The sequence below is a fragment of the Lepidochelys olivacea genome (genome assembly GCF_965140295.1).
Source record: "Lepidochelys olivacea isolate rLepOli2 genome assembly, chromosome: 13".
In the NCBI taxonomy this organism is placed as follows: Eukaryota; Metazoa; Chordata; order Testudines; family Cheloniidae; genus Lepidochelys; species Lepidochelys olivacea.
This window is the reverse complement of record NC_140423.1, coordinates 28,473,531-28,495,045: the sequence shown is the minus strand read 5'-3', so window position 1 is coordinate 28,495,045 and position 21,515 is coordinate 28,473,531. Positions and strand designations below refer to the sequence as shown.

The window sequence follows — 21,515 nt, the reverse complement described above, 5'->3', positions numbered from 1 at the left end:
TCAAGTCATCAGCAAACTTCTGTTGGCAGAGATTCATTTGTGCATGTGAAATTAGAGAAGTGATTTCTTGCATACCCTGGCTATGTATTTAGAGATTCTCAATTAGCTGATCCAAGCTACGTGTCATTAGGTTGTGGACCATATTTTTGTGGCAGTTTTATCTCCTAAGCACTAAATTTGCTCTGAGTCTGGAGACCAGAACTGAGCCATAGACTCTCAATGTGTTCTTGAGCCAGTTGCATGTCATGGTTGGTACTGTACTATTTATGCAGGAGGAAAGCAAGATCTAGCTGAAATGATAATGCTGAAATTAAATATGTGACAACAAAATAGGAAGAATCGCTATAAAACTGAGCAAATGCAGACAACTTTATACTGCCAAACACATTAATAGGTTTTCATAAAATCATTGAAGGATAAGACCGAGAAGGATAGCAATCAGCCTTAAAGAAAAGAAATTATTAATCTTATTTTCCTTATTAACTGCTTTCTTGACTGGTTGCAAATGATAACATATTCTGCTATTTCAATTTCTTATAGCTGAGTTCCACATAACTGAGCTTGAAAGTGAAACAGCTGTGTGTGGGAGATGGAGATGCATGCATTTATTTTTGATTTGTGCAATGTCTATCCCAAACTCTAGGGGCTTAGTCCTGCAAGGTGCTAAGCACTGCTGTGAGGTGCTGAGTCCCCTCCACTCCCACAGCATCTTGCAGGCTCAAAGCCTCTGGTGCTTTGTAAACTGAAATATACAATACAAAAATGGATTAATCATATTCAGTGAAGTACCCAGGCAGGAATCTTGTACCCACCCATCACAATAGGACCCATAGTAGCTCCTTATAAAACTGTCTATGTATAAAGGAGGATGCATTGGGCATCAGTAGATCTGGGCTCACCCAGATTGACCACTGACTTATTGTGTGACCTTGGACATGTTACTCAACCTCTATATGCCTCAGTTTTTTTAACTGTAAAATGGAGTACTGTAGCAACATTTGCCATCTTTGCAAAGAAGCTAGACAAATTCGGACTGGAAGTAAGGCAAAGTTTTAATGGTGAAAGTAATTAACCATTGGAACAATTTACCAAGGGTTGTGGTGGATTCTTCATCACTGACTATTGTTCAATCAAGATTGGATGTTTTTCTGAAAGATCTGGCTAGGAATTATTGTGGGGAAGTTCTCTGGCCTGTGTTTTATACAGGAGCTCAGCCTAGTTGATCACAATGGTTCCTTCTGGCCATAGAATATATGAAAGCACTTTGAGGCCACTGGAAACCTAACATTTTTACCCTGTACATTTTACGACGTTTTTCCTCTTCCCTGCTCCAGTTAGGTATTTTGTAACAAAATACAATTCACCTTTTCCTCCCCTTAAGGCTGCTTTTATTCATTGTCTTTATGCTGCTCTCATTAATGCTTTGTATATCTAATCCTTTCCTCTTTTTCCCACCTTTTTATGTAATTATATTGCCAAATGATAAAAGATTTGCTCTTTTCTAGGCAAACTGATTTTCATTGGAGCTTGGGAGATGCTACCAGCTATCGGACTGTAGGCTGATATATTGCTGAGCTATTCGAACAGGGTGGTAGTCTGACTAATAACACAACTGCTTTGCATTCATATAGCTCCTCTCATCTGAGTATCTCAAAGCACTGTGCAAAGGTGGAAAGGTCTTTATAAATGGCTTGAAGCTCTCAAGGGGAGGAGACAAGACAATCTCAAAGAGCAAAGCAAAGATGTTAAAAATAAAATTTAAATGTAATTCTTCCCATTTCTCAGTTCCTAATGTGAAAATTATTAGCTTGGTGGAGACTGAAAACAGATGGTGAGCAGTTTGGAGCAGATAAGCACGTTATTCAAAATAAACATTCGCTGAAGCTGGGAAGGTGACCAGCTATATTTCACTCCACCCTATTTACATTATCAGGTCAAGTTACAGTGATGCGGCTTTTAGGCTGCATTAAAATTAACAGAATCTCCTGGAAAGCAAGGAAATTGCAACGTGTCCTTTTAATCATGGACTCATTTGGGCTGGAATGGACATCTAATAAACCCCTCAGCTTCAGGGCAGTATTGATTTAATTATCCTAAACCATCCCTAGTAGATTGTCAGCAGGATCTAGTTAACAACCGAATAGCCCCCAGAGATGTTAACTCCATCCCCTCCCTTGCCCTCTTGTTCCTCTTCTGAACCATGTTTCTCCTAGTGTTCAAACTGAGGGCTTGTCTAGTTGGGATGTGGGGCACGGCAAGCCAGTGGGTGAATCTGCAGCAGGCTAGCTTGCTGCACAGTAACATCCTGTCTGGACAGTTCTACAGCACGCTAAAAGTTCTAAAATACATAACTTTGCTTTATCTTAAACCTCTTGTTCTGTCCTGTTCAACTATGAGTCCACAAAGCAGCCTGAAGGGATGTCTTAAGTGGTCTGAGTCTCCACTTTGAAGTATTCACAAAAAGAAAAGGAGTACTTGTGGCACCTTAGAGACTAACAAATTTATTTGAGCATAAGCTTTCGTGAGCTACAGCTCACTTCATCTCAATCTTTTTTACTTACACGGCAGATAAATGTGAGTTCCATGCATTTGGCTTTTTTTCGGGAAGGTGGCTCTTTAGGATGAAAGACGGTCCTGTCTGCTCTGCAGGGATCAGTGATCCCTGGGCACTTACTGTATAAGTAGCATTTTGCCCTGCTGTCTCAGCTAAAATGTCCCCTTTCCCTACTTCTATGTTATGTGCTTCTCCCACCCTTACCCACTGAAATGCAGCTTCTTGAGTGAATGTATACAGAATCCTTCACTCCAGAAAGGCATCATGTAAAAACAAAATATGGCTACTTTACAGACTTTAGAATCCAATCATCTGGTGGCAAGTGCCTGGCTGACTCTGATCACTCCAACTGTGATGAACAGTGGGTGGAGAGGGAAGAGGGCTCTTTGGATATATGGTCGGTCTTACTATAAACAAACCTGTGAGCATTCATTTACTTTGCGTGGAGATGCTCTCCTGCCTTGCTGCTTCTAAAATATTTTGTTTTTAATACAAAATACAGAAATCAGTTTAATAGCAAAGTTGGTTGAACCCAGCAAACAGGTTTGTGTGTTGCAGGACAGACACTGTGCTGGTTTGTAGTTAGGATCTACAAACTAAGGGCTTGTCTACACTTGAAATACTAGACGCACAATTGCAGCTGCGCTGCTATAGTGCTTCAGAGTAGAAACTACCAACGTGGATGAGAGGGGTTCTCCCATTGCGGTAGGTAATTCGTCTCCCAGAGAGGTGGTAAGAATTCTTCCGTCGACCTAGTGCTGTCTATACCAGGGGTTAGGTCGGCTTAACTATGTTGCTCCAGGGTGTGGATTTTCTACTTCTGAGTGACGTAGCTGGGTCAGCTGACTCTTTCAGTGTAGACCAGGTCTAAATTCAGATTGAGGCATGTACTTCCTTAATTGAATTAACTTTTCCAGCACTGAATCAATTAAATACATGTACAAACTGGAATAGCCTTATAATCTTGAGCTTATTAATATATAAAAGGCAATTACATTGTCTATGTACCATATTAGCCTTTGTTCCATTCTTCCCAGCACTGTATGCTTGCCTGAAAGCTCACTGCTCTGGCTTTTGTACCAGGATCGACAGTTACTCTTCCACTTCCACCATTACTAGCTTAATGCTAGCAGCCAGTTTTGTCACTGGGAAACTGCTTGTGCTCACCTTTTAAAAACTAGATTATTCCACATTGTGTATTGACCAGGCGATGGATGTGCCTATCCCAACATTCTGATTCCTTTCATAGCAATCCAGCCTCTCTCTCCAGCTACCCCCAAACAGCATTGCTTAACAGTGTGAGGTCCGTGGCACAGCATCCTCCCACCATCGGTTCCACTTCGCTTCTAGTTGAACCTTCTCTTCCCTAGATGACTTCCCATTTCTCCCAGCAACACTACCTCCGTCTATTGGGACGTGTTTAGGTTTCTTCTGTCCCGCTCCAGGACTGTGCAGTCCTCAAATATGCCAGGATGCCAACTTTTTTATACTGGAGCTTAATGTTATTATGTAACAGGTTCACAAACACTTTTTATTAACACATGTAAATCGCACATCCTGATATTATCCTATCAGCCTTTTGGAGTCATCCAGTCCCTCCACTGGCCATGGTTATTTCATACTATACTTCTTCTTATCCTCACTTTGAATTCTCGTGGTAGCTGCTTATCTAGCTTTTGTCCTGCAGTCCTTTATTTCTTGTGGTTCTCAGTTTCTTTCTTCATTTCCAAAGACTTTAAGATAGAAATTAAATGTTTAGAGTCATTTAGACACACCCTAGCAACCCAGCTATTTTGATTGTGTTTTTTACCTTTTTCAAAACCATATGAATGCAAAGGATTATTAAAACATACTTTTCTTTTTATAGTTTACAGCGTAAGTAGAATTTGGCTATTCTTCTGAGGTCACCCATCATAGCAACACTCTCCTTTTCTTAAGTGCAATAGCAGGAAGGTTTACTTAAAGAAAGTAAATGTCTTGAAAACCTGTCTTGGTTGGTGTTTAAACTGTTGAGTTGAAAAAGTGTGTATATTGTGGACACAATAGGGCATGTTTAATGCTCAGCTGTTGCTGGAGAGCTGAGGGGAAGAACTTCTCTGATTTGTGAGTGAAGGCAAAGGTGGTCTGACAGCTTCTTCCAGAACCTGTTCTAGCGTATTGTTCATTCTGGGACTTGATCCTCCACTAGAACTTAGCCTGTGCTTGTTAAATGAGAAGTTGATCAGAAGTGCTACTCTTAACTGTTGTTCTTCTTTGTCTGCTACATTAAGACAACAGTTAGGGAGCAAAATAAAATACAATGCAACTCGCCTAGAAAATCTAGTCAAACCAATTACTGGAGTGCCATGTAGTATATGTTGCAGTTGGCGGGCAGGGGGGTGTCATGGGGCATACTCACTGCTGGTGGCACCTTCTGTTGGCCATCCAGGGGATTAGTTCTGCAATGTACTGTGTTCTCCTCCAGCGGTGTCTCTCCCACTGTCTTCTCATTCTGAGGCCCACTTGCTCCAGGAACTGCAGCCTCCTTTTCGTGACTCAGCCTTCTGGCCAAGTCACAACATTGTCCCACCCTTCCGGGGGGCAGGGAGGGGTGTGTGTAACAGTCTTTCCCAGACCAAATCGTCCCAAACAGTCCACTCTTCTCTGCCTCGTATTTGCCATGTCTCTAGTGGCTGGTAGGGGAACCGGGGCCCACTCTCTACTCCAGGTTCCAGCTCAGGGACCCTCCAATTAGCCAAGGCCTGCACTGCTATCCCTTGCTACTTCTCCTACCTTCCTGGCTTTTCCCTTCTTTGGGTTCGCCAGGGAGTAACTGTTAACTACCCTCTACAGTCCCAACACACCTCCCTCTTCGCAGGGAGTGACTGCAGCCTGCCTTCTTGCAGCCCCTTTCTGTTGCCAGCTTCCTGGTTTATATAGGCCCTGCCTGGCCCTGCCCAGTTGAGCCTTGTGTCTAATTAATCTCTGCTCCCTGGCTCCTCCTCCAGGTGCAGCCTGGACAGTTAATTGGGCCTGATTTACCCTCTCAGGGCCAGTGAGTATACCCCATCACAGCAGGATACAGTACAGCTTTGTGGTCAGCAGTTCCTTGAGTGGGCACAAAATCAATCCAAGCTCTTGAATGCATGGATCAGCATTCATATCACACTCCCAGTCAGTGCCCGGCCCAAGCCGGGGAAGCTAATGATCCAACCAGTGGACCAAATTCAGTGATGAATCCTGGTCCCGTGTCACCTGAGGCACGTTGCGCATACGCTAAGAAGAACAATGCACTGAAATTGATTTTCGCCACAAGGACTTCCTTAGTGGCACCCCCCAAACTAAACGGCTTCCTACCTCCAGGCCATCCAATATACAAAATCACAAGCTTTGCTATTACAGCTGAATAACGTGGAAATCAGCTGAAATCTGTATTGATTAATCATTGTAAAATCTGGTTTTCAAACTCCCTGTGTCTCTGTTGCTTTTCTCCATCACATTTGAGAGGATGGAGACCCTAATGGTTGTCAAGTAAAGAATAAAACAGAATGTCAATGGCCAGGATTCTTTTAAACAAAATGAATCTTATTCCCTGGTAACACTCCAGATTGTTTCAGGTCAGTTCAGTATAGTTTTCCTCTCATCTTGACACTGGCAGGAATATTCTCTTGTTCATTCAGCACATCTTCATTAACCAGTCAACATTTGCTATCTCTGGATGTGAAGTCAACACAAGTCGTCATAAAATTGTGATGTTTGGCAGCTTGATGGCAAAAGCTGTGTGCTAAAAATATGTTCAATCTGTGTCCTGCAGGCAGTGTTTGGAAAATAGCGAATTCATAAATGTTTCTAAAATAGATCCAGTCAGCACCTTCAGACCAAACCATGTCAGCTAACATTCCCACATGAGACAAGGAACAGCGAGTTTGATAGCTTTGTAAAGGAGCAGGAGTTAGCACTGAAGTTTGTCTGGAATTTGGAAGGAAGCCTGTTTGAAGTATAACAGATTAAGATGTCCAATTTAGGAAGTGATGCTAAATGGACGTTCCGAGTAGTCAAGCTATTAAGTGCAACTGCTTTTCTTAAAGGGGGGCTGCAAGAACAAAGGCAGGTTTGGAGGAAGAACTTCAGTTTGCCAATGTTGTCTTGTTTGGTGCTTCTTATGAGCTTTGTACGTCAGGGAGCTGAAAAGCATCCTAACTTGGATGTGCATTTGGACTGAGCTCATGTCTCACTTCCTGCCTCCAAACATGCACTTGATTCTATTCAACTTGATTTCAGATAACTGGCAAATTCTATGACTTTCACTCAGTTTGAACAGCCACTGGGTGTCCCCTCTCCCTAACCACAACTGGAGATCAGCAGTTGGAGACTGAATTAAAATCCTGTTACTGATGAGCCATCAAACCTTCCTGAACAGTTCAGTGTGAGAAGAAAGCAATGTTCCTTCAGCCCTTGATGGGAGAGCTGACCTCCTCATCAGTGTCTGCACTGCCTCATTTTAGCTCATTTTTCTCTGTGTGAAGTTGAGTAAAAACCCATATTATTCCCATTAAAGGGATATGTAAAATCAGAATGTTTAGAAGACAGATATGTCCTTATCTGGGTTACAACCACCACAATCCAGTAATCGAAAGCTTGTGAAATCTAACAGCACTGCTTGCTTTTTGTATTTCTCTCATGGTGAGCCATGAAAACAAGCCACTTGATTTCTTGTGAGTTTTGGCTTTCAGATTCTTATGGACTGCCACAGAGCAATGCAGTGTTTCACAAGTTATTACAAGTACATGGGATTGTTTATTGGAGGTTGAGGGGGTGGGAATTCCATTGAACTTTTATTATAACTGACAGTGGCAATATTTCTGCTTGGGCTTTGTTTAAAAAAACCAACCAAACAACACTTTATTTTTAAAAATGTGCCCTTGCTAGTGTTTTGACAGTATGTTTAGTATGTCCTGCAAATGGTTTGGAAAGAGAGATCATCAAAGTCAAGGTTCCATTCCATGCTCTAGTGAGATCGTATGTCTCGTGTTATGTTCCCCATATGCAGTTGTGGGAACAGGTTTCACAGGAAAGGGGTGAAGAAAACAGAATATGAAAGGGGTACTGTGCATATGTTTGCATGTAAGCCGTCTTGTTGGAGATAAAGGCAGGAGAGAATATTGAATTTTGTAAAGCTAGAACGGGAAGAACAATTTACAGTGAATGACATTTATCAAATGTAGCTTCTTTTCTGTTTTTGTGAATTATCCTGCCAGTCGATTATAATTTCCATGAGTTAGCTCACTCTTTGCATTTATTCAAATGATTTGTGCAAACATATTTCAGTTGCTGGGTAGCTCACAAACTATGGAGTAAAAGTATTGGATGTTTACAGTTAGAACTGTTTTGACTGAACGCTGTAGAATCCCATGGTGTGTTTCTGTTCCCTGAACAGATGAGTGCAACTCTTAGCATGACGTTTCTGGTGTGAATACTTTTGGATTGCAAATTCAAAATTTGTTCTCTGTGAATATTCTGGAATGCTCGTCTGATTCGCTGTTGGTTCTCTTCCCCTCCCCCCTCCCCCTCCAATTTTCTGTCAATAAACTTATTTGCTAGAGTATTTGCAGGAAGTGAACACACAGGAAAGATGGACACATTCAGTATGAATTAATGTAAAAGTGTGAACTAACACTTGCATACAGAAGTGTACAGTATATGGCCAGTGTCTTGAATAATCTCTCTGGTCGCTTTCTTGGCGGATGGGAAGCTGAGATTTGAACAAAAAATTACTGATGTGAAACAGGGTTTATATAAACTAAAAGACACACCTGCTGCTATATAAATACTTTAGAACTGCAGATTTGATTTGATTTGATTTGATTTTTAATTGTGAGCGATCCCAAATCCATTGAAATGGAGGGAGTTTCTTAATTGCTTGAGTATGGGGGTTTTACTGTATAGTCATCTCTGCTCACGCTGCCAATGTCACCACTCTAATCTCACAGAGAGGGAGATTGTTGGAGTGCAAGATCCATTTGTTACCTTGCTGACCTTAAGGATAATTTTCCACAAGGAGAATAAAGGAGAAACCTGTGGTCTGGTGTATGCAGGATTGCCTTGGGGATTTCAGGCCATCGGTGATAGTGCCAAGTGGTTGGTGCAGAAGGGCTCTGGCACCAGGTTGTTCCTTCTATGCTTTCACAAACCAGCACCTTTGCTGAGGAGAACAGATTGTTGCCATAAACTGCAAAGCAGCAGGTTTTGTGATTATAATTCAGTGAAAAACTTCTCAGTTCAATCAGTTTCCCTTTTTTAAAAATAGGATTGTTCCACTCAGAGTTTAAGCCCTGGTACAACTGTGTTCTTTAGTGCTGATTGATAACTTGCAAAAATGACATCAGTATGTAGTATTTATGTATTTATACAGCACCTAAAGTGAGTTAAGCACAGCTCTCAGTGGGCAGTTCCTTATTAAGTTTCTCTCAATAGCTTCCATCTCCAGTCTAGAGAAGTGTAGTTGGACACAGGTCTGGGAGCCAGGAATTTCTGAGTTCTAATTCAGAATTGGAAACTGATTCCTTCCAGGGCTTTAGAAAAGTCACTTCACCTCCGTTAGTTTTTTCCGGTTGTAAAAATGTTTGTGCTTCTTACCTCTACTGATGGTTAATGCTTTGACAATGAGAAGGGCTGTTCTAGCGCTAAGTATTATTTGATGTTTCTAATCGGCCCCAGAGGTCTAGGTGGGTCCTTTCTGCCTTTTAAGTCCTCACTAGTAATACAGATTATGCTATCAGAAGCTCACGGACCATTCTCTTGTTGCTGCACATGGCGGAATGGATTCCAGCTTGCTCTGCAGTGCTGATAGAAGTTAGATTTGTTTTTTGGCAGTGAAGGAGCTGTGAGTAGCAATTTGCTGTTTTTCTGTCGTGCCTTCCTAACATAAACATGCTCTGAACTCTTTGGTGGGCTTGTTAGACAGGAAAGTGCTTCATTATATATAAACAAAAAACTGCCCAGCCCTCCTTCATGACAAGGGAAATGCCCCATGTGCCGTGTCACCTTTCAAAGTTCCAGAATGCTTTTTCCTTTGCCCATAGCCAATCAGCATTGAAGGCAATTAGTTTCAGCTGTTATAAAGGTATCCAAGCAGCTGAAGTTTTTTTGTCTTACACTAGAAAGAATCCAAACTTTTCAGTCAACGCTTCTGGAGGCATTTCAGTGCATTGCTTGTGGGCTGTGTTGAATTCCAGCTTATGCCAAGTGGTGAAGGTTGAAACATGTCTAACTACTATGCTCTCCTCCAGGCCTTTGGCAGCCTTGCTGAAAAAGCAGGTGGTCTGCAATGATGGTTCCCTTTGGGTTCTCACACACTGCACACAACACATAGAAGTGAAAGACAACTGTCAGTTCCTTCCTTCCCTTGCTCCCTCCCCTCCCCGTCCCTGGCCAAAAAAAAAAAAAAGTACCAGGGCCCAGATGGATGTGCTGGAAATCTTTCAAGGATTTTAGGAAGGGCATGCTACCACATCATCACAACACATTCAGGAACTAATCAGATGAGACAGGCATCGGTTTCAGGAGCAGAAAGTGGTCAGCACATTGTTGAGGGGGATGATCTGGATCACATTGTCTCACATTACTCCTTTTGGGTCACACACTTATGGATGAGCTGCATGCCACTGTCATCAGAGCAGCAACAATAAGCATCCATGGTCTCTGAATAATATGCTGGCGGGTTTTGGGCTTTTTCTGCAGGAAAGTGGAGAGCTATCTCAATATCAAATCCTAGTGGAAACAAGAAACAGAGTTTTTATTGATGTAACTAGTTGAGCTCAACCCCTAGAGCCCTCCACCTGGGGTTGATCTCGACTAGCTATATCGAGATTAAAAACTATGGTGCCGTGTCTCCACTAGGATTTAACAAAGAGTTAACTGTCCTACCTTTTTTGCAATGAAGACATGGCCTTAAAGGTGAAGTGGGATGATGTTTTATAAAAACTAATAGTTTTAAGAACCCAAATCCTTAGGAAAATACTGTACTGTATGTGCATCCATACATTTTATAGTCTTGATTTTCAGTGCCCACATAAGTACTCATCTATTCAGATGTACTTATCTGAATGTTCACACATCCTTCCTTTTCTGTGTGCTCGGGTAGCCCTGTATTTCTACAAGGGTGCACAGCCCATGCTATTCACAGAGGGGAGGTGTTCATTTGACACCTGCAAACCCACACCTGCTGGGGCACTGAATATCAAACCCTGAAACAAAAGAGCTTTACAAATGTCTCCTTTTCTTACCTGTCAAAGCCAGAGTTTGTTTTTTCCACCAGCCACCTGTTGGCATCACAGGCGCCTTGTAAAGAATGTAACTCTGCCTTGCGTTGTGTGATGGTGGTTCCCTAGAGCTATGTGCCTGACCTCAGGGTTTAATGAGGGATGGAGATGTGAAAGTCTTTCATTTTCACCTGCCTTCTTTCAAACTCATTGGGCTCTTGTATTCTATGGGTGTGATTTTCAAAAGCGTCTAAGGGACGCGGCAGCATAAATCATACAGACTTTCAATGGGACTTGTGCTCGTGAGTCACTTCTCAAAATCCCACCCATGTATCTACAGTGTGCTGGCAGGAGTAGGCCGGCGTTGCCAGGCAGGCTGGTTACTTTTGGAAAGATTTAACAAACAACCAAAAAAAAAACTTGGAACAGTGTGTGTGAATGTGTGCACGCGTGATCAGTCCAGACTGTAGTATGCGCCATATCAGTATCCTGCCTGCAGAGGTTTTAACCTGTTCTATTCAGGTTCTCACACCGCCCTCATCACTGCAGCATATGAGCACCTTGCTTTCTCTCCTTCTGCCCCGCAGCGTTGTGAGTTCAGAGGAATGATCTGGTGTGGGGCTGGTGTGTGTGTGGTTTTGACCTTCAGTGAGCTTTAAACTCTCTTTTTCTTCTCTTACCAGTTGCTAGTGAGAAGAGGGTGCCAGTGATGCCTGGATCGCCTGTGGAAGTGAAGATACAGTCAAGATCTTCTCCTCCAAGCATGCCACCACTGCCACCTGTGAACCCAGGCGGACCCCGGCCAGTGTCGTTCACTCCTACAGCGTGTAAGGCTTGTCTGTACCTGGGTCTGATCTGATGTTAGGAAACTGCTTTTCCCCTTGAATTTTCAACAAGACTCTTAATCTCGACGTGGGGGAAACATTCAGTTTTTAAAAATTGCTGCCGATATTGCAGCTGTTTTTGTGTGCTGATACCTGGACTAGAGAGTGAGTTGTGCACCGTAGAGGTAGCGAAGAACTGGGAAGGGGGATTGAAGCTCTCCTACTAGGTAGTTTATCCAGTGCCTCTCCCTACTGCTGCAGAATTGTTCACTATGATACACTGACTCAAATACAGAAGTGCTTTTTCCAGATTAGTTTTAAAGAAGACCAGGGCTGGCGCTCGCACTGCTTCCCTTGGGAGATTAGTCCACGGGTTGATGTATCTCACTGCCAGGAAGGTCTCATAGCTCCTCCTTATTCACCCCAAATCATCTCTCTCCATTTCAATTATTTATACCCTTCCAATAAGGGTTGAGTTTCATTGCCCCTCCTCGACATAATTCAGTCCTCCATACCCCTGCTCTGTTTGGTTGCTGTTCCAGCTACTCCCTCTAGTTTTTCTTTCTGGTAGTGTGATGCCTAGAAATAACACTCTTCTACCTGCAATAACACCAGTACAGTACAGAGGGGTATTTCCCTCTCTGCTCCCTCATGCCTCACTTATGCAGTCCAAAGGAACTTGGACTTTTTTGCTCCCATTATGACATTGCAAACTCGTATCCAATTTACCAGTCGCTATCTTCCCAAAGCCTTTCTCAGCATTACAGCTTTCCACTTTTCTTCCTTCCATGTAACAGCTGAGTTAAGGGTTATCTTTCCCCAGATGCACGAGGTGCATTTTTTTTAGAAGGTTGATTCTCCTCACTGTTTTCTGCCCACACTTCTCATCTCTCTAGCTACCTGTGTATTATTTTACTCCCCTCACTGATGTTTGCAACCCCGCACAATTTAGTGTCATCTATGAATTTCACTTACCCCTTAACCTCTCTGCCAGAATGCTTAATTAGATATTCCAGAATACTTCTCACTGGGCTACCACATCAGACTTTCGCTTGCCCTCATCTTTGATACATTGGTTTTTTTATGGCATCCTAGTTTATGGTTATTCAGTCTTATCTAAACCATTTTGAATTAATTTTTCAAGTAAGGTTATGAATCACACAGTCTCAGATGTTTTACTAAAATCCTACTGGGGTCTAGTCATTCGCTAACTTAGCTTTTACTGTAATTGCAATGAAGTAGGTCTGGTGAGGATTAGTCTCATTATTTATATTCCAGTAGTGCTTAAAGGCCCCAGCCAATGTCACGGCCTCTTTGTGCTCGACTCTGTACATACGCTATAATAATCTGCCCCCAAAGAACTGATCATCTAAACCGAACAGGCAGACAAAAGATCCTGCGGAAAAGACTTGTCTGACTTCACCCAGCAGATCAATAACAAGGCTAGGAATAGAACATGGATCTCCCGTTCCAGTGTCCTAGCCAGTAGGCCATGCTACGTCCCTTGCTTCTTACTTATCGTTGTTTTTTTTAATGGTTAGTTATTGCATTTTTTTTTTTTACTATGAATAGATGTTAATTATGGGGAAATAATTGCCAGGATCCTCCTCCTTGAAATTCATTAAGACATTTGCTTTTATCCAGTCTTCTAGTACTGTCCCAAATACTTCTCTTGGATTCATCATGCATGCTAATATCATGTAATGCCTGTCATCTAGTTTGGCTTCTTTGAAAGTGTTTAAATGTTCCATAGATTCCTTTACTTTTTATTTTTTAAATAGAAAAATACATTTTTTAAAAAACATTCAGATCTTCCTTACCCGTAATGATGACACACACAACTCAAAAGCTCATCTTTATTTTTCTTTGCAGGTCACCTTTAAAACAAGAGCTCAGCATGTTGTCATTAATTTCATTCCTTCTTCCTTTATTAATGGACCTACCTTCCATCTAGCAGTACTTTCCCTCTGTAGCAGCCCTTTCGCCCCTTTCATTAACATGAGCAAGCTTTGATATTTTTTTTTCTGCCCTTATCTTTCCTGTGAATCTGTAACTGACTCTGGTTATTCTTCTTTGGTTGTCTCCCCGCTTCTCCACTGCCACGACAGGTGTGTGGAGCTTTTATAACCTCAGATCTCTGAGCAGCCCTTGAGCGGTTTAACTGCCCTAATCCTTCCCTTCCCGTCATTTGAAAAGGTCTCACTAGGGTAGTCTTTTGAAGTTGAAAGGCTCTCATTTTAAGAGAACACAATAATTTTATATAATTCTTATTAAACTACCATAGTTTTCACAATACTAAGTTTATAAATAATTTTTCCATGCTGTTTCACATGGTCCAATTTGGTAAATATTGCTGGATTTCCCTGTTCTTTAAATGAAGATGAAGTGGTCATATCTGTTTTTCTTGAACAGCCATGTCAACTCTCTGTTTCTCTCTCTTTAGGCATGTGTACATGTGCATGCATCAGTATCCCAGAAAGACAGCATAGTCCTGGGCATTCTTTCTGCAGTGCTGCTCCAAACAGTGCCCCTTAAAAGAGGACTTGTCATATTTTTATACTCTTTGGGGCCTGATCCTGTGTTACTTCCTCAGCCGAAACTCCCAGTGACTATAGTGGGTGTTGGGGTACAAGGAGTCCAGTATTGGGGCTATAATTTTGAAACAGTGGATTGACTTAAAATATATGTTGAATATGATGTACTTTTCCACTCTGCAGTTCATGGTTTGGATCGCATTAGGGCCTGAATCATATGCCTGCTTTAAACGTTTCTCAGACAGGACCTCAGATTGCACAAGAGCTGTATCGGGATCTGAACAATTTTTCAAATCCCTCCTGAAGCCCCTAAACATCAGCAGCTTTGTCTAATTTAGTCAGAAAGCATGTTGAAATAGACTAAGAAGCTCACCAACATGATCAGATCAAAAACACCAGACACTTGCAAAACTGAGGCTGATGTAAATTTCCTGGGGAGAGGCATGGCCCTGATCCTGCAGCGGGATCCGCCTGGATGGACCTTTACACCTCAGCAAAGGCCTCTTGATGTCCGCAGTACTGCATGTGGGTGCAAACATCTGTGCTGTCAGATGCTTGGCAGGACTCAAGACTAAGTGAACAAAATTGATTTACCTTGAATTTGTCAGGTTTCAGAGTAACAGCCGTGTTAGTCTGTATTCGCAAAAAGAAAAGGAGTACTTGTGGCACCTTAGAGACTAACCAATTTATCTGAGCATAAGCTTTTGTGAGCTACAGCTCACTTCATCGGATCCTGCATCCGATGAAGTGAGCTGTAGCTCACGAAAGCTTATGCTCAAATAAATTGGTTAGTCTCTAAGGTGCCACAAGTACTCCTTTTCTTTTTTCTTGAATTTGTCAATTTTTAAGGCCAGAAAGGACCATTGCAATCATTTAATGCAGGCCAGAGAATGTCACCCAGAAATTCTGGCGTGCAGCCCCTAATTTCTGGGTGAGTTAAAGCATATCTAAGCCCTTGATCTGTATGTGAGACACTATTCTGCCTTACACTGTTAAACCTTATGAAGCTCAGCTCCCCGAGAGGTATCACAACCATAGGTATTTATTTAGAAAGCATTTGTTTTTAACCCTAATTGTTAGTAATGATTTCATGTCTTTGGAAGTTAAGATAGGTCTTTGGAGTCTATTAAAGTCCATGCTCTAAATTTCAATAGGATTCAGATGAGAAAAACATTTTAAAAAACAGCTGACAGGTAGGTTTAAAAAAGAAACCATGGACAGCTGATCTGGCCTGCAAACTTTTACAGCTGGTCTACAAGCGGCTGAATAGTTAAACTTCCGTATCAGAACAGAGCCAGAAATGGAAAGGTTAGAGTGCTGAAAAGTAATGGGTATAAATGCCATTCAACAGAGCTGTGCCTGCATCCTTGTGTTTGAGTACATCAGCAGGAAATGTCCTGTGTTTTCATGAGCACTTAGAGAAACAGGTACAGGGGTTGAGGAAATAAACTCATTGTGGCCATTTTAACATGGTATTTTTGCTTTAACCCACAATTCTGGGGTGCTCTGCTCTGTTTCTAGTCAGTTTTCTTTTCTGAGTCTCTCGAACCAGAATGGAATTGTTGTATGCCCCTTTTGGGTATTTCTACAGTATGTTGCAGCAGTGGTCACTTATGCTTACGTTTTGGTTTGGTTCTGCATTTCAGTGCCCAATGGGATTAACCATTCTCCCCCGACGCTGAATGGGGCACCCTCTCCACCCCAGAGATTCAGCAATGGTCCTGCCTCGTCATCTTCATCCTCACTGACCAATCAGCAACTCCCAGCAACCTGTGGGGCCCGGCAGCTCAGCAAACTCAAGCGCTTTCTTACCACCCTTCAGCAGTTTGGCAATGACATTTCACCAGAGATTGGGGAGAAGGTCCGGACCCTCGTCCTAGCACTAGTGGTAAGCACTACAAATGGAGTCCTGGAAGCTGCTCAAGACTAAAGCCTCTCAAATGGCCTTTGGGGCTTTTCTGGTGGGCCAGAGCTCTGCTAATGATGGGAACCTGGCAGCCGACATGTGTATATATTGCACAATACTATGCATTTGTGGCTTATGGGAAAGCTATTTACCAAGCAAGTCTAAACTTTGTATAATGTTTACCCTGTCTCATAACTTTTCTGTTTTTCATCATCTTCATTTGGCTTCAATAAGCTGTTGGACTCTCATCTGTATTTATCTTCAGCTACTAGCTGGATGCCACTAAGCTCCATGAAATCCAGAGGGGCTTGGGCTAAAAATCCTACCTTACAAATCACAGGCCTGTTCTGTTTTTTTTCCTAACTGAAAGGAGAGTAGCAGGTCTGATTTTTTTCAAAACAGTAATTTCCTATGATATAAATCTTCTGCTAAAGGGTCCTGAACATGCTCTCCTCAGCCTTCTCTTGCAGATAGAGCTTCCTTGCAACTGAGAAGTGCATGTTATTTTTTTGCTAGATAAACCGTCTCCTGCTCATGTCTTGTTGTAACCCTCTGGAACATGAAGAATTCCTAATTTTCCTGACTGGCTGCTGATGGATTTTACTCTAATCTGCTTCCAAACGAAGGAAATGCCAGTTTGACACACCATTTGTTAAATACTGTCATGGCTTCAGTGTGGTCAAACTTAATATTTCCTTGCTGCATGAGGCAATGTGGTCTAAAGGAATGTGCAGAGGGGAGAGAGAATCAGGAACTCACAAGTTCAGGGTCTGCCACTGACTTGTTGTATGGCCTTGGGGAAAACCGATAATGTTTCCTTGCTTCGCGAGGCTGTGGTGAGAGTGGACTGATGTTTGGTGCAGTGCTCTGAAAAAGTGGTGATGTAAGTGCTAGGTCTGATCTATACAGGCCACCATGATATTTTCTGTAACCGTTCAGTATGTGGCTGACTGGTTGAATGTATAAGCTCCTAAAGATATGGAGAGAGATCTCTGGCAAATCTTGGGGTCCTCTGGCTACCACTGTACAGGGATAGCTGCTGTAAATTCACTGATTCAGTCACTATTTTAGAAAAAGGTAAATTCTAAGCCTCCAGTGAGCGGAGAGACTCATGTCACGCAAAATGCTTCTGATGGGATACATAGCAGAACACATGATGTGTATTAATGGCTGTTTGCTCTTAATGCCAGGTTTGGGCTGCCCCGCATAATTTAATCCAGATACACTAGGAGAGCAAACGAAAATAGTGCTAAACTCTCGTAAGTGTTGAAAATTAGCCTTAGCAAATGAAGGCTGAACTTTCAGTGTCCTTCTTGTTCACATGTGTGCACGTACTTGCATGCACTATACAAATTTGTCAACACCTGTGCAGACTCTTTCAATGGTCTTGGCACCTGGGTAAGTATTTGAATACAGTGCTGGTGCAAAACCCCTGGCTTGGTTGATACACACCTGTGTGTGCATTGGGATTTGTATTTGTGCAAGTGTTAGAAGTGGTTATAGTGTATGCAGGCTGTCATAAATATACAGGGAAGGCTGACCACCTTTAAATCCCTCCTGGCCAGAGGAAAAAACCCTCTCACCTGTAAAGGGTTAAGAAGCTAAAGATAACCTCGCTAGCACCTGACCAAAATGACCAATGAGGAGACAAGATACTTTCAAAGCTGGAGGGGGGCGGGGGGGGGGCAAAGGGTTTTCTCTGTCTGTTTTTTGTTTTTGCCCGGACCAGGAATGCAGGTTAGAACTCCTGTAAAGGGCTAATAAGCAATCTAGTTAGATATGTGGTAGATTCTGTTTTGTTTAAATGGCTGAGAAAATAAGCTGTGCTGAATGGAATGGATATTCCTGCTTTTGTGTCTTTTTGTAACTTAAGGTTTTGCCTAGAGGGATTCTCTATGTTTTGAATCTGATTACCCTGTAAGGTATTTACCATCCTGATTTTACAGAGGTGGTTCTTTTCCTTTTTCTTCAATTAAAATTCTTCTTTTAAGAACCTGATTGCTTTTTCATTGTTCTTAAGATCCAAAGGTTTGGGTCTGTGTTCACCTATGCAAATTGGTGAGGATTTTTATCAAGCCTTCCCCAGGAAAGGGGGTGTAGGGTTTGGGAGGATTTTTTGGGGGAAAGACGTTTCCAAGTGGGCTCTTTCCCTGTTATATATTTATTAGACACTTGGTGGTGGCAGCAATAAAGTCCAAGGGCAAAAGGTAAAATAGTTTGAACCTTGGGGAAGTTTTAACCTAAGCTGGTAAAAATAAGCTTAGGGGGGTTTTTATGCAGGTCCCCACATCTATACCCTAGAGTTCAGAGTGGGAAAGGAACCTTGACACAGGCATTTTTACCTACAGAGTAGAAGTGATGGTCCCCAATTAGTGTTTCTTACCAATTTTTAAAAGCCATGTTCGAAATCACTATGGTGCTTCCACAGAACTCAAGCACTTCCTATTGTATTTTAGGTTGTGGAGTATGTTTTATGGATTTGGAAAATCTTTCAGTCATCCTCTGCGGCAGTGGACTGGTAGGCCAGTTAGGGGATAAGGTGCTGCTGACTAAAATCTGGTGCAAACGTTACTGATCCCACATGGCAAATAAAAAGGCTAACTTCAAGTTTCATTGGTTTCCTTCTTCACACAGAATTTATTTTAAGGACTAAACTATGCAGAAGATGGAGTTTCATTTTGTTTCTTTTTACAGAACTCTACAGTGACAATTGAGGAATTTCACTGCAAGCTCCAAGAGGCCACCAACTTCCCTCTTCGTCCCTTTGTGATTCCATTTCTGAAGGTGATGGTGAAACTGCAGGGTCTCGCTAATGTCACATGTTGAACCCAGCAGCCTGTGTTGTTTGGCAGCACTGCAGTTGCTGGGAACCAGTAAACCGGAAGCTCATCAGAGCAATTACACTTAACGTCGCAGGAAGACGGTCCACAATATACAGTCATGTTGACCTAATATGACCAGCTCAGAGGGAAAGTGTGACTTTGTCATGGACATCATTAAAGATCCTGTATTGTCCATTTCCTCTGGGCTGATTGCATCTGAAGGTGATGACTGAACTTCCCGACACATTTCTTAGCATAATCTCATTTTTCCACACATTCTCTTTAACTCCAAGTATCATAATTTATTTCTTGTTTACTCCATAACTAATTTCAGCAGACCAGCTGGGCATGTATTGAACAGAGGAAATACAAGTACTTAGGGAAGGGAGTTTCTGAGGTTTCAGAGAAATTATGCACTCCATCAAAACAAATAAGTAATTGATATGTAATGTTGAATGCTGTCATCTTTTCATTAGAGATGCACTAAAAGCATAAAGCATATGTTCTAAATGTTTGTTTATACAGCAATCTGGGATAGCCCTAACAGCGTATTAAGGTCTATAATAGCCTATCATGTCTATTTGTGTGTCAGAAAAATAAAACAGAACAAAATTCAGCAGTGATCTAATCAGGTCTTGCTTTCAGATTTTCAAGGCCCTGAAATAGACAAGATGCTGGAATCACAAGGAAGGTTATTGTGTAACATTTTGTTTCCTAACGCAACTCGTTTCAGGGCCTCTCTAGTTCTCAAGAGAACAGTTTTTTCACATAAGCACGTGTCACCTATACAAACATCATAAAGTGCCTTTTTAGTGCACAGCAAGGCTATAGCACAGGCCCCGTTAATTTTAAACTGTGGACGCTAGTCATGCCATTTTGACAGATAATTGGAGTCAAGTAGACAGACGGAATCAACACTGCTGTCAGACTTTACAAACCAAAACTGCAATGCAGTGCAACCTGTTTTCCAGGCCAACCTTCCTTTGCTGCAGAGGGAGCTGCTGCACTGTGCCCGGGCTGCCAAGCAAACTCCTTCCCAGTACCTGGCCCAGCATGAGCACATCCTGCTGAACACAAACACCACATCCCCAGCCGACTCCTCTGAGCTGCTGATGGAGGTGAATGGAAATGGGAAGAGACATAGTCCAGACAGGTAAAGGGAACTGCATGTTCAATTCAGTTTTTAAGTAGTGGCCCTGTTCCTGGAGCAATGAAGTCAAAGTGAAACCTAATACTATTGGAAGATGTTGTTCTTGCCTTGTGTTAAGCCAAGTGGCCTGTTCAAACTCTCACTCGCAGTTAATGACCCCTCTAATTCGCTCTCAGTGCTGTGTCCAACGTGGCTCCATAAAAATGCTCCAAGAGAATGGTGTGCTTGTGAGGACATTGCGCCGGGCTTCACAGGGTTTTCTTCAGGCACTGATACGCTTTCAAGCAGAGTCTGCCTGAGAGTGCCTCGCTGGCTAGAAGCATGTCTTCAGTCTGGCCTAAAATGCAAGAGGTGGCTGTTCCCTGAGGCTTTGCCTGGAGGAGTGGAGTGCGTAGGGAATGGGAGGCTGTTCTGGAGGAGATACTGGGAGTCAGGGAGGGGTGTGTTTCAGAAGTCTATTTTAAGCTTTGCTAATTGTATTTTGGATACAGTTTTGTGTATAATTACATAGAATGTGCCTGGAGTTTAGAGACGAGCAACTGGAAATAATCTACATTAACAGCTTCTTTTCTCTTCCCCCTTCTCCTCCCCCACCCCCACATGGCAGTGTGTCCTGTAGTTGTGTTTTGGGTTTTTTCAAGTGTAATACATTTGTTTTGGCTTCCCAGCTTGTTCCTGCTAAGTTCTGCTGCTCAGAGTCCTGGTTTGAAATCTGTTTCTCTCTCTGGACAGCTGGGTTCATCTCTTTCCCTTTCTGAATATGTTCTTAGTGCTGACAGAAATCCACCTCTTTTGGCATGTTTGCAGAAGAGAAGAAAATAGTTTTGAGAGAGACCCGCTCCCATCGGAGCCACCTGCCAAGAGAGTGTGCACCATTAGTCCAGCTCCGCGACACAGCCCTGCCCTGGCTCTACCCCTCATGAATCCTGCTGGGCAGTTCCATCCAACCCCACCTCCACTCCAGCACTACACCTTGGAAGACATCGCAACTTCCCACCTGTACAGAGACCCCAACAAGCTCTTGGAACAGAGGGATATGCGCGACAGACATAGCAATCTCGGTAAGAAAGCCCTGGCCCCTTCTCTGTCCCATATGTGATCTTGCCTGATCTGTCATACTAGGGCTCCTATGGAATGGTCCAGTACACAGCTGGGCAGCATACTGAGGAGATCCGCCAATAAAATGCACATTGCCGGAAATCGCTTTCTGTAGGCAGATAAACCTGTGGGGGGGGACAGGGCAGGGCAGCTGTATCTAAAGAACCAGTTGCAGGAGCTCTTTAGAATACAGTATAAGTGGAGCTATCTGCTGTCATCTGAGAGGTCCCTCTTGCTGTAGACAGTACAGGATATGTCTGCATTGCATTGGGGAGTGTGCCTCCCAGCACGCATAGACAGACTTGTCTTAGCTCTGCGCAAGCTGGCGCACTGAAGTAGCAGTGTTTACACTGTAGCTTGGGCTAGCCACCAAAGCTTACCCCCAGA

The 21,515-nt window shown here is 42.7% G+C and overlaps 1 protein-coding gene across 4 annotated transcripts in view; it reads left to right on the top strand.

Annotated features, from left to right (window-relative positions):
• CBFA2T2 (CBFA2/RUNX1 partner transcriptional co-repressor 2) overlaps window positions 1-21,515 on the top strand; it is a 99,918-nt gene that overhangs the window by 63,528 nt on the left and 14,875 nt on the right. For all 4 annotated transcript variants that reach the window (XM_084646479.1, XM_084646477.1, XM_084646480.1 and 1 more), the window contains exons 2-6: window positions 11,478-11,621; window positions 15,799-16,040; window positions 18,753-18,842; window positions 19,852-20,033; window positions 20,838-21,091. In XM_084646479.1, coding sequence (XP_084502605.1) covers window positions 11,478-11,621; window positions 15,799-16,040; window positions 18,753-18,842; window positions 19,852-20,033; window positions 20,838-21,091 — 912 coding nt within the window. The remainder of the gene's footprint in view (window positions 1-11,477; window positions 11,622-15,798; window positions 16,041-18,752; window positions 18,843-19,851; window positions 20,034-20,837; window positions 21,092-21,515) is intronic.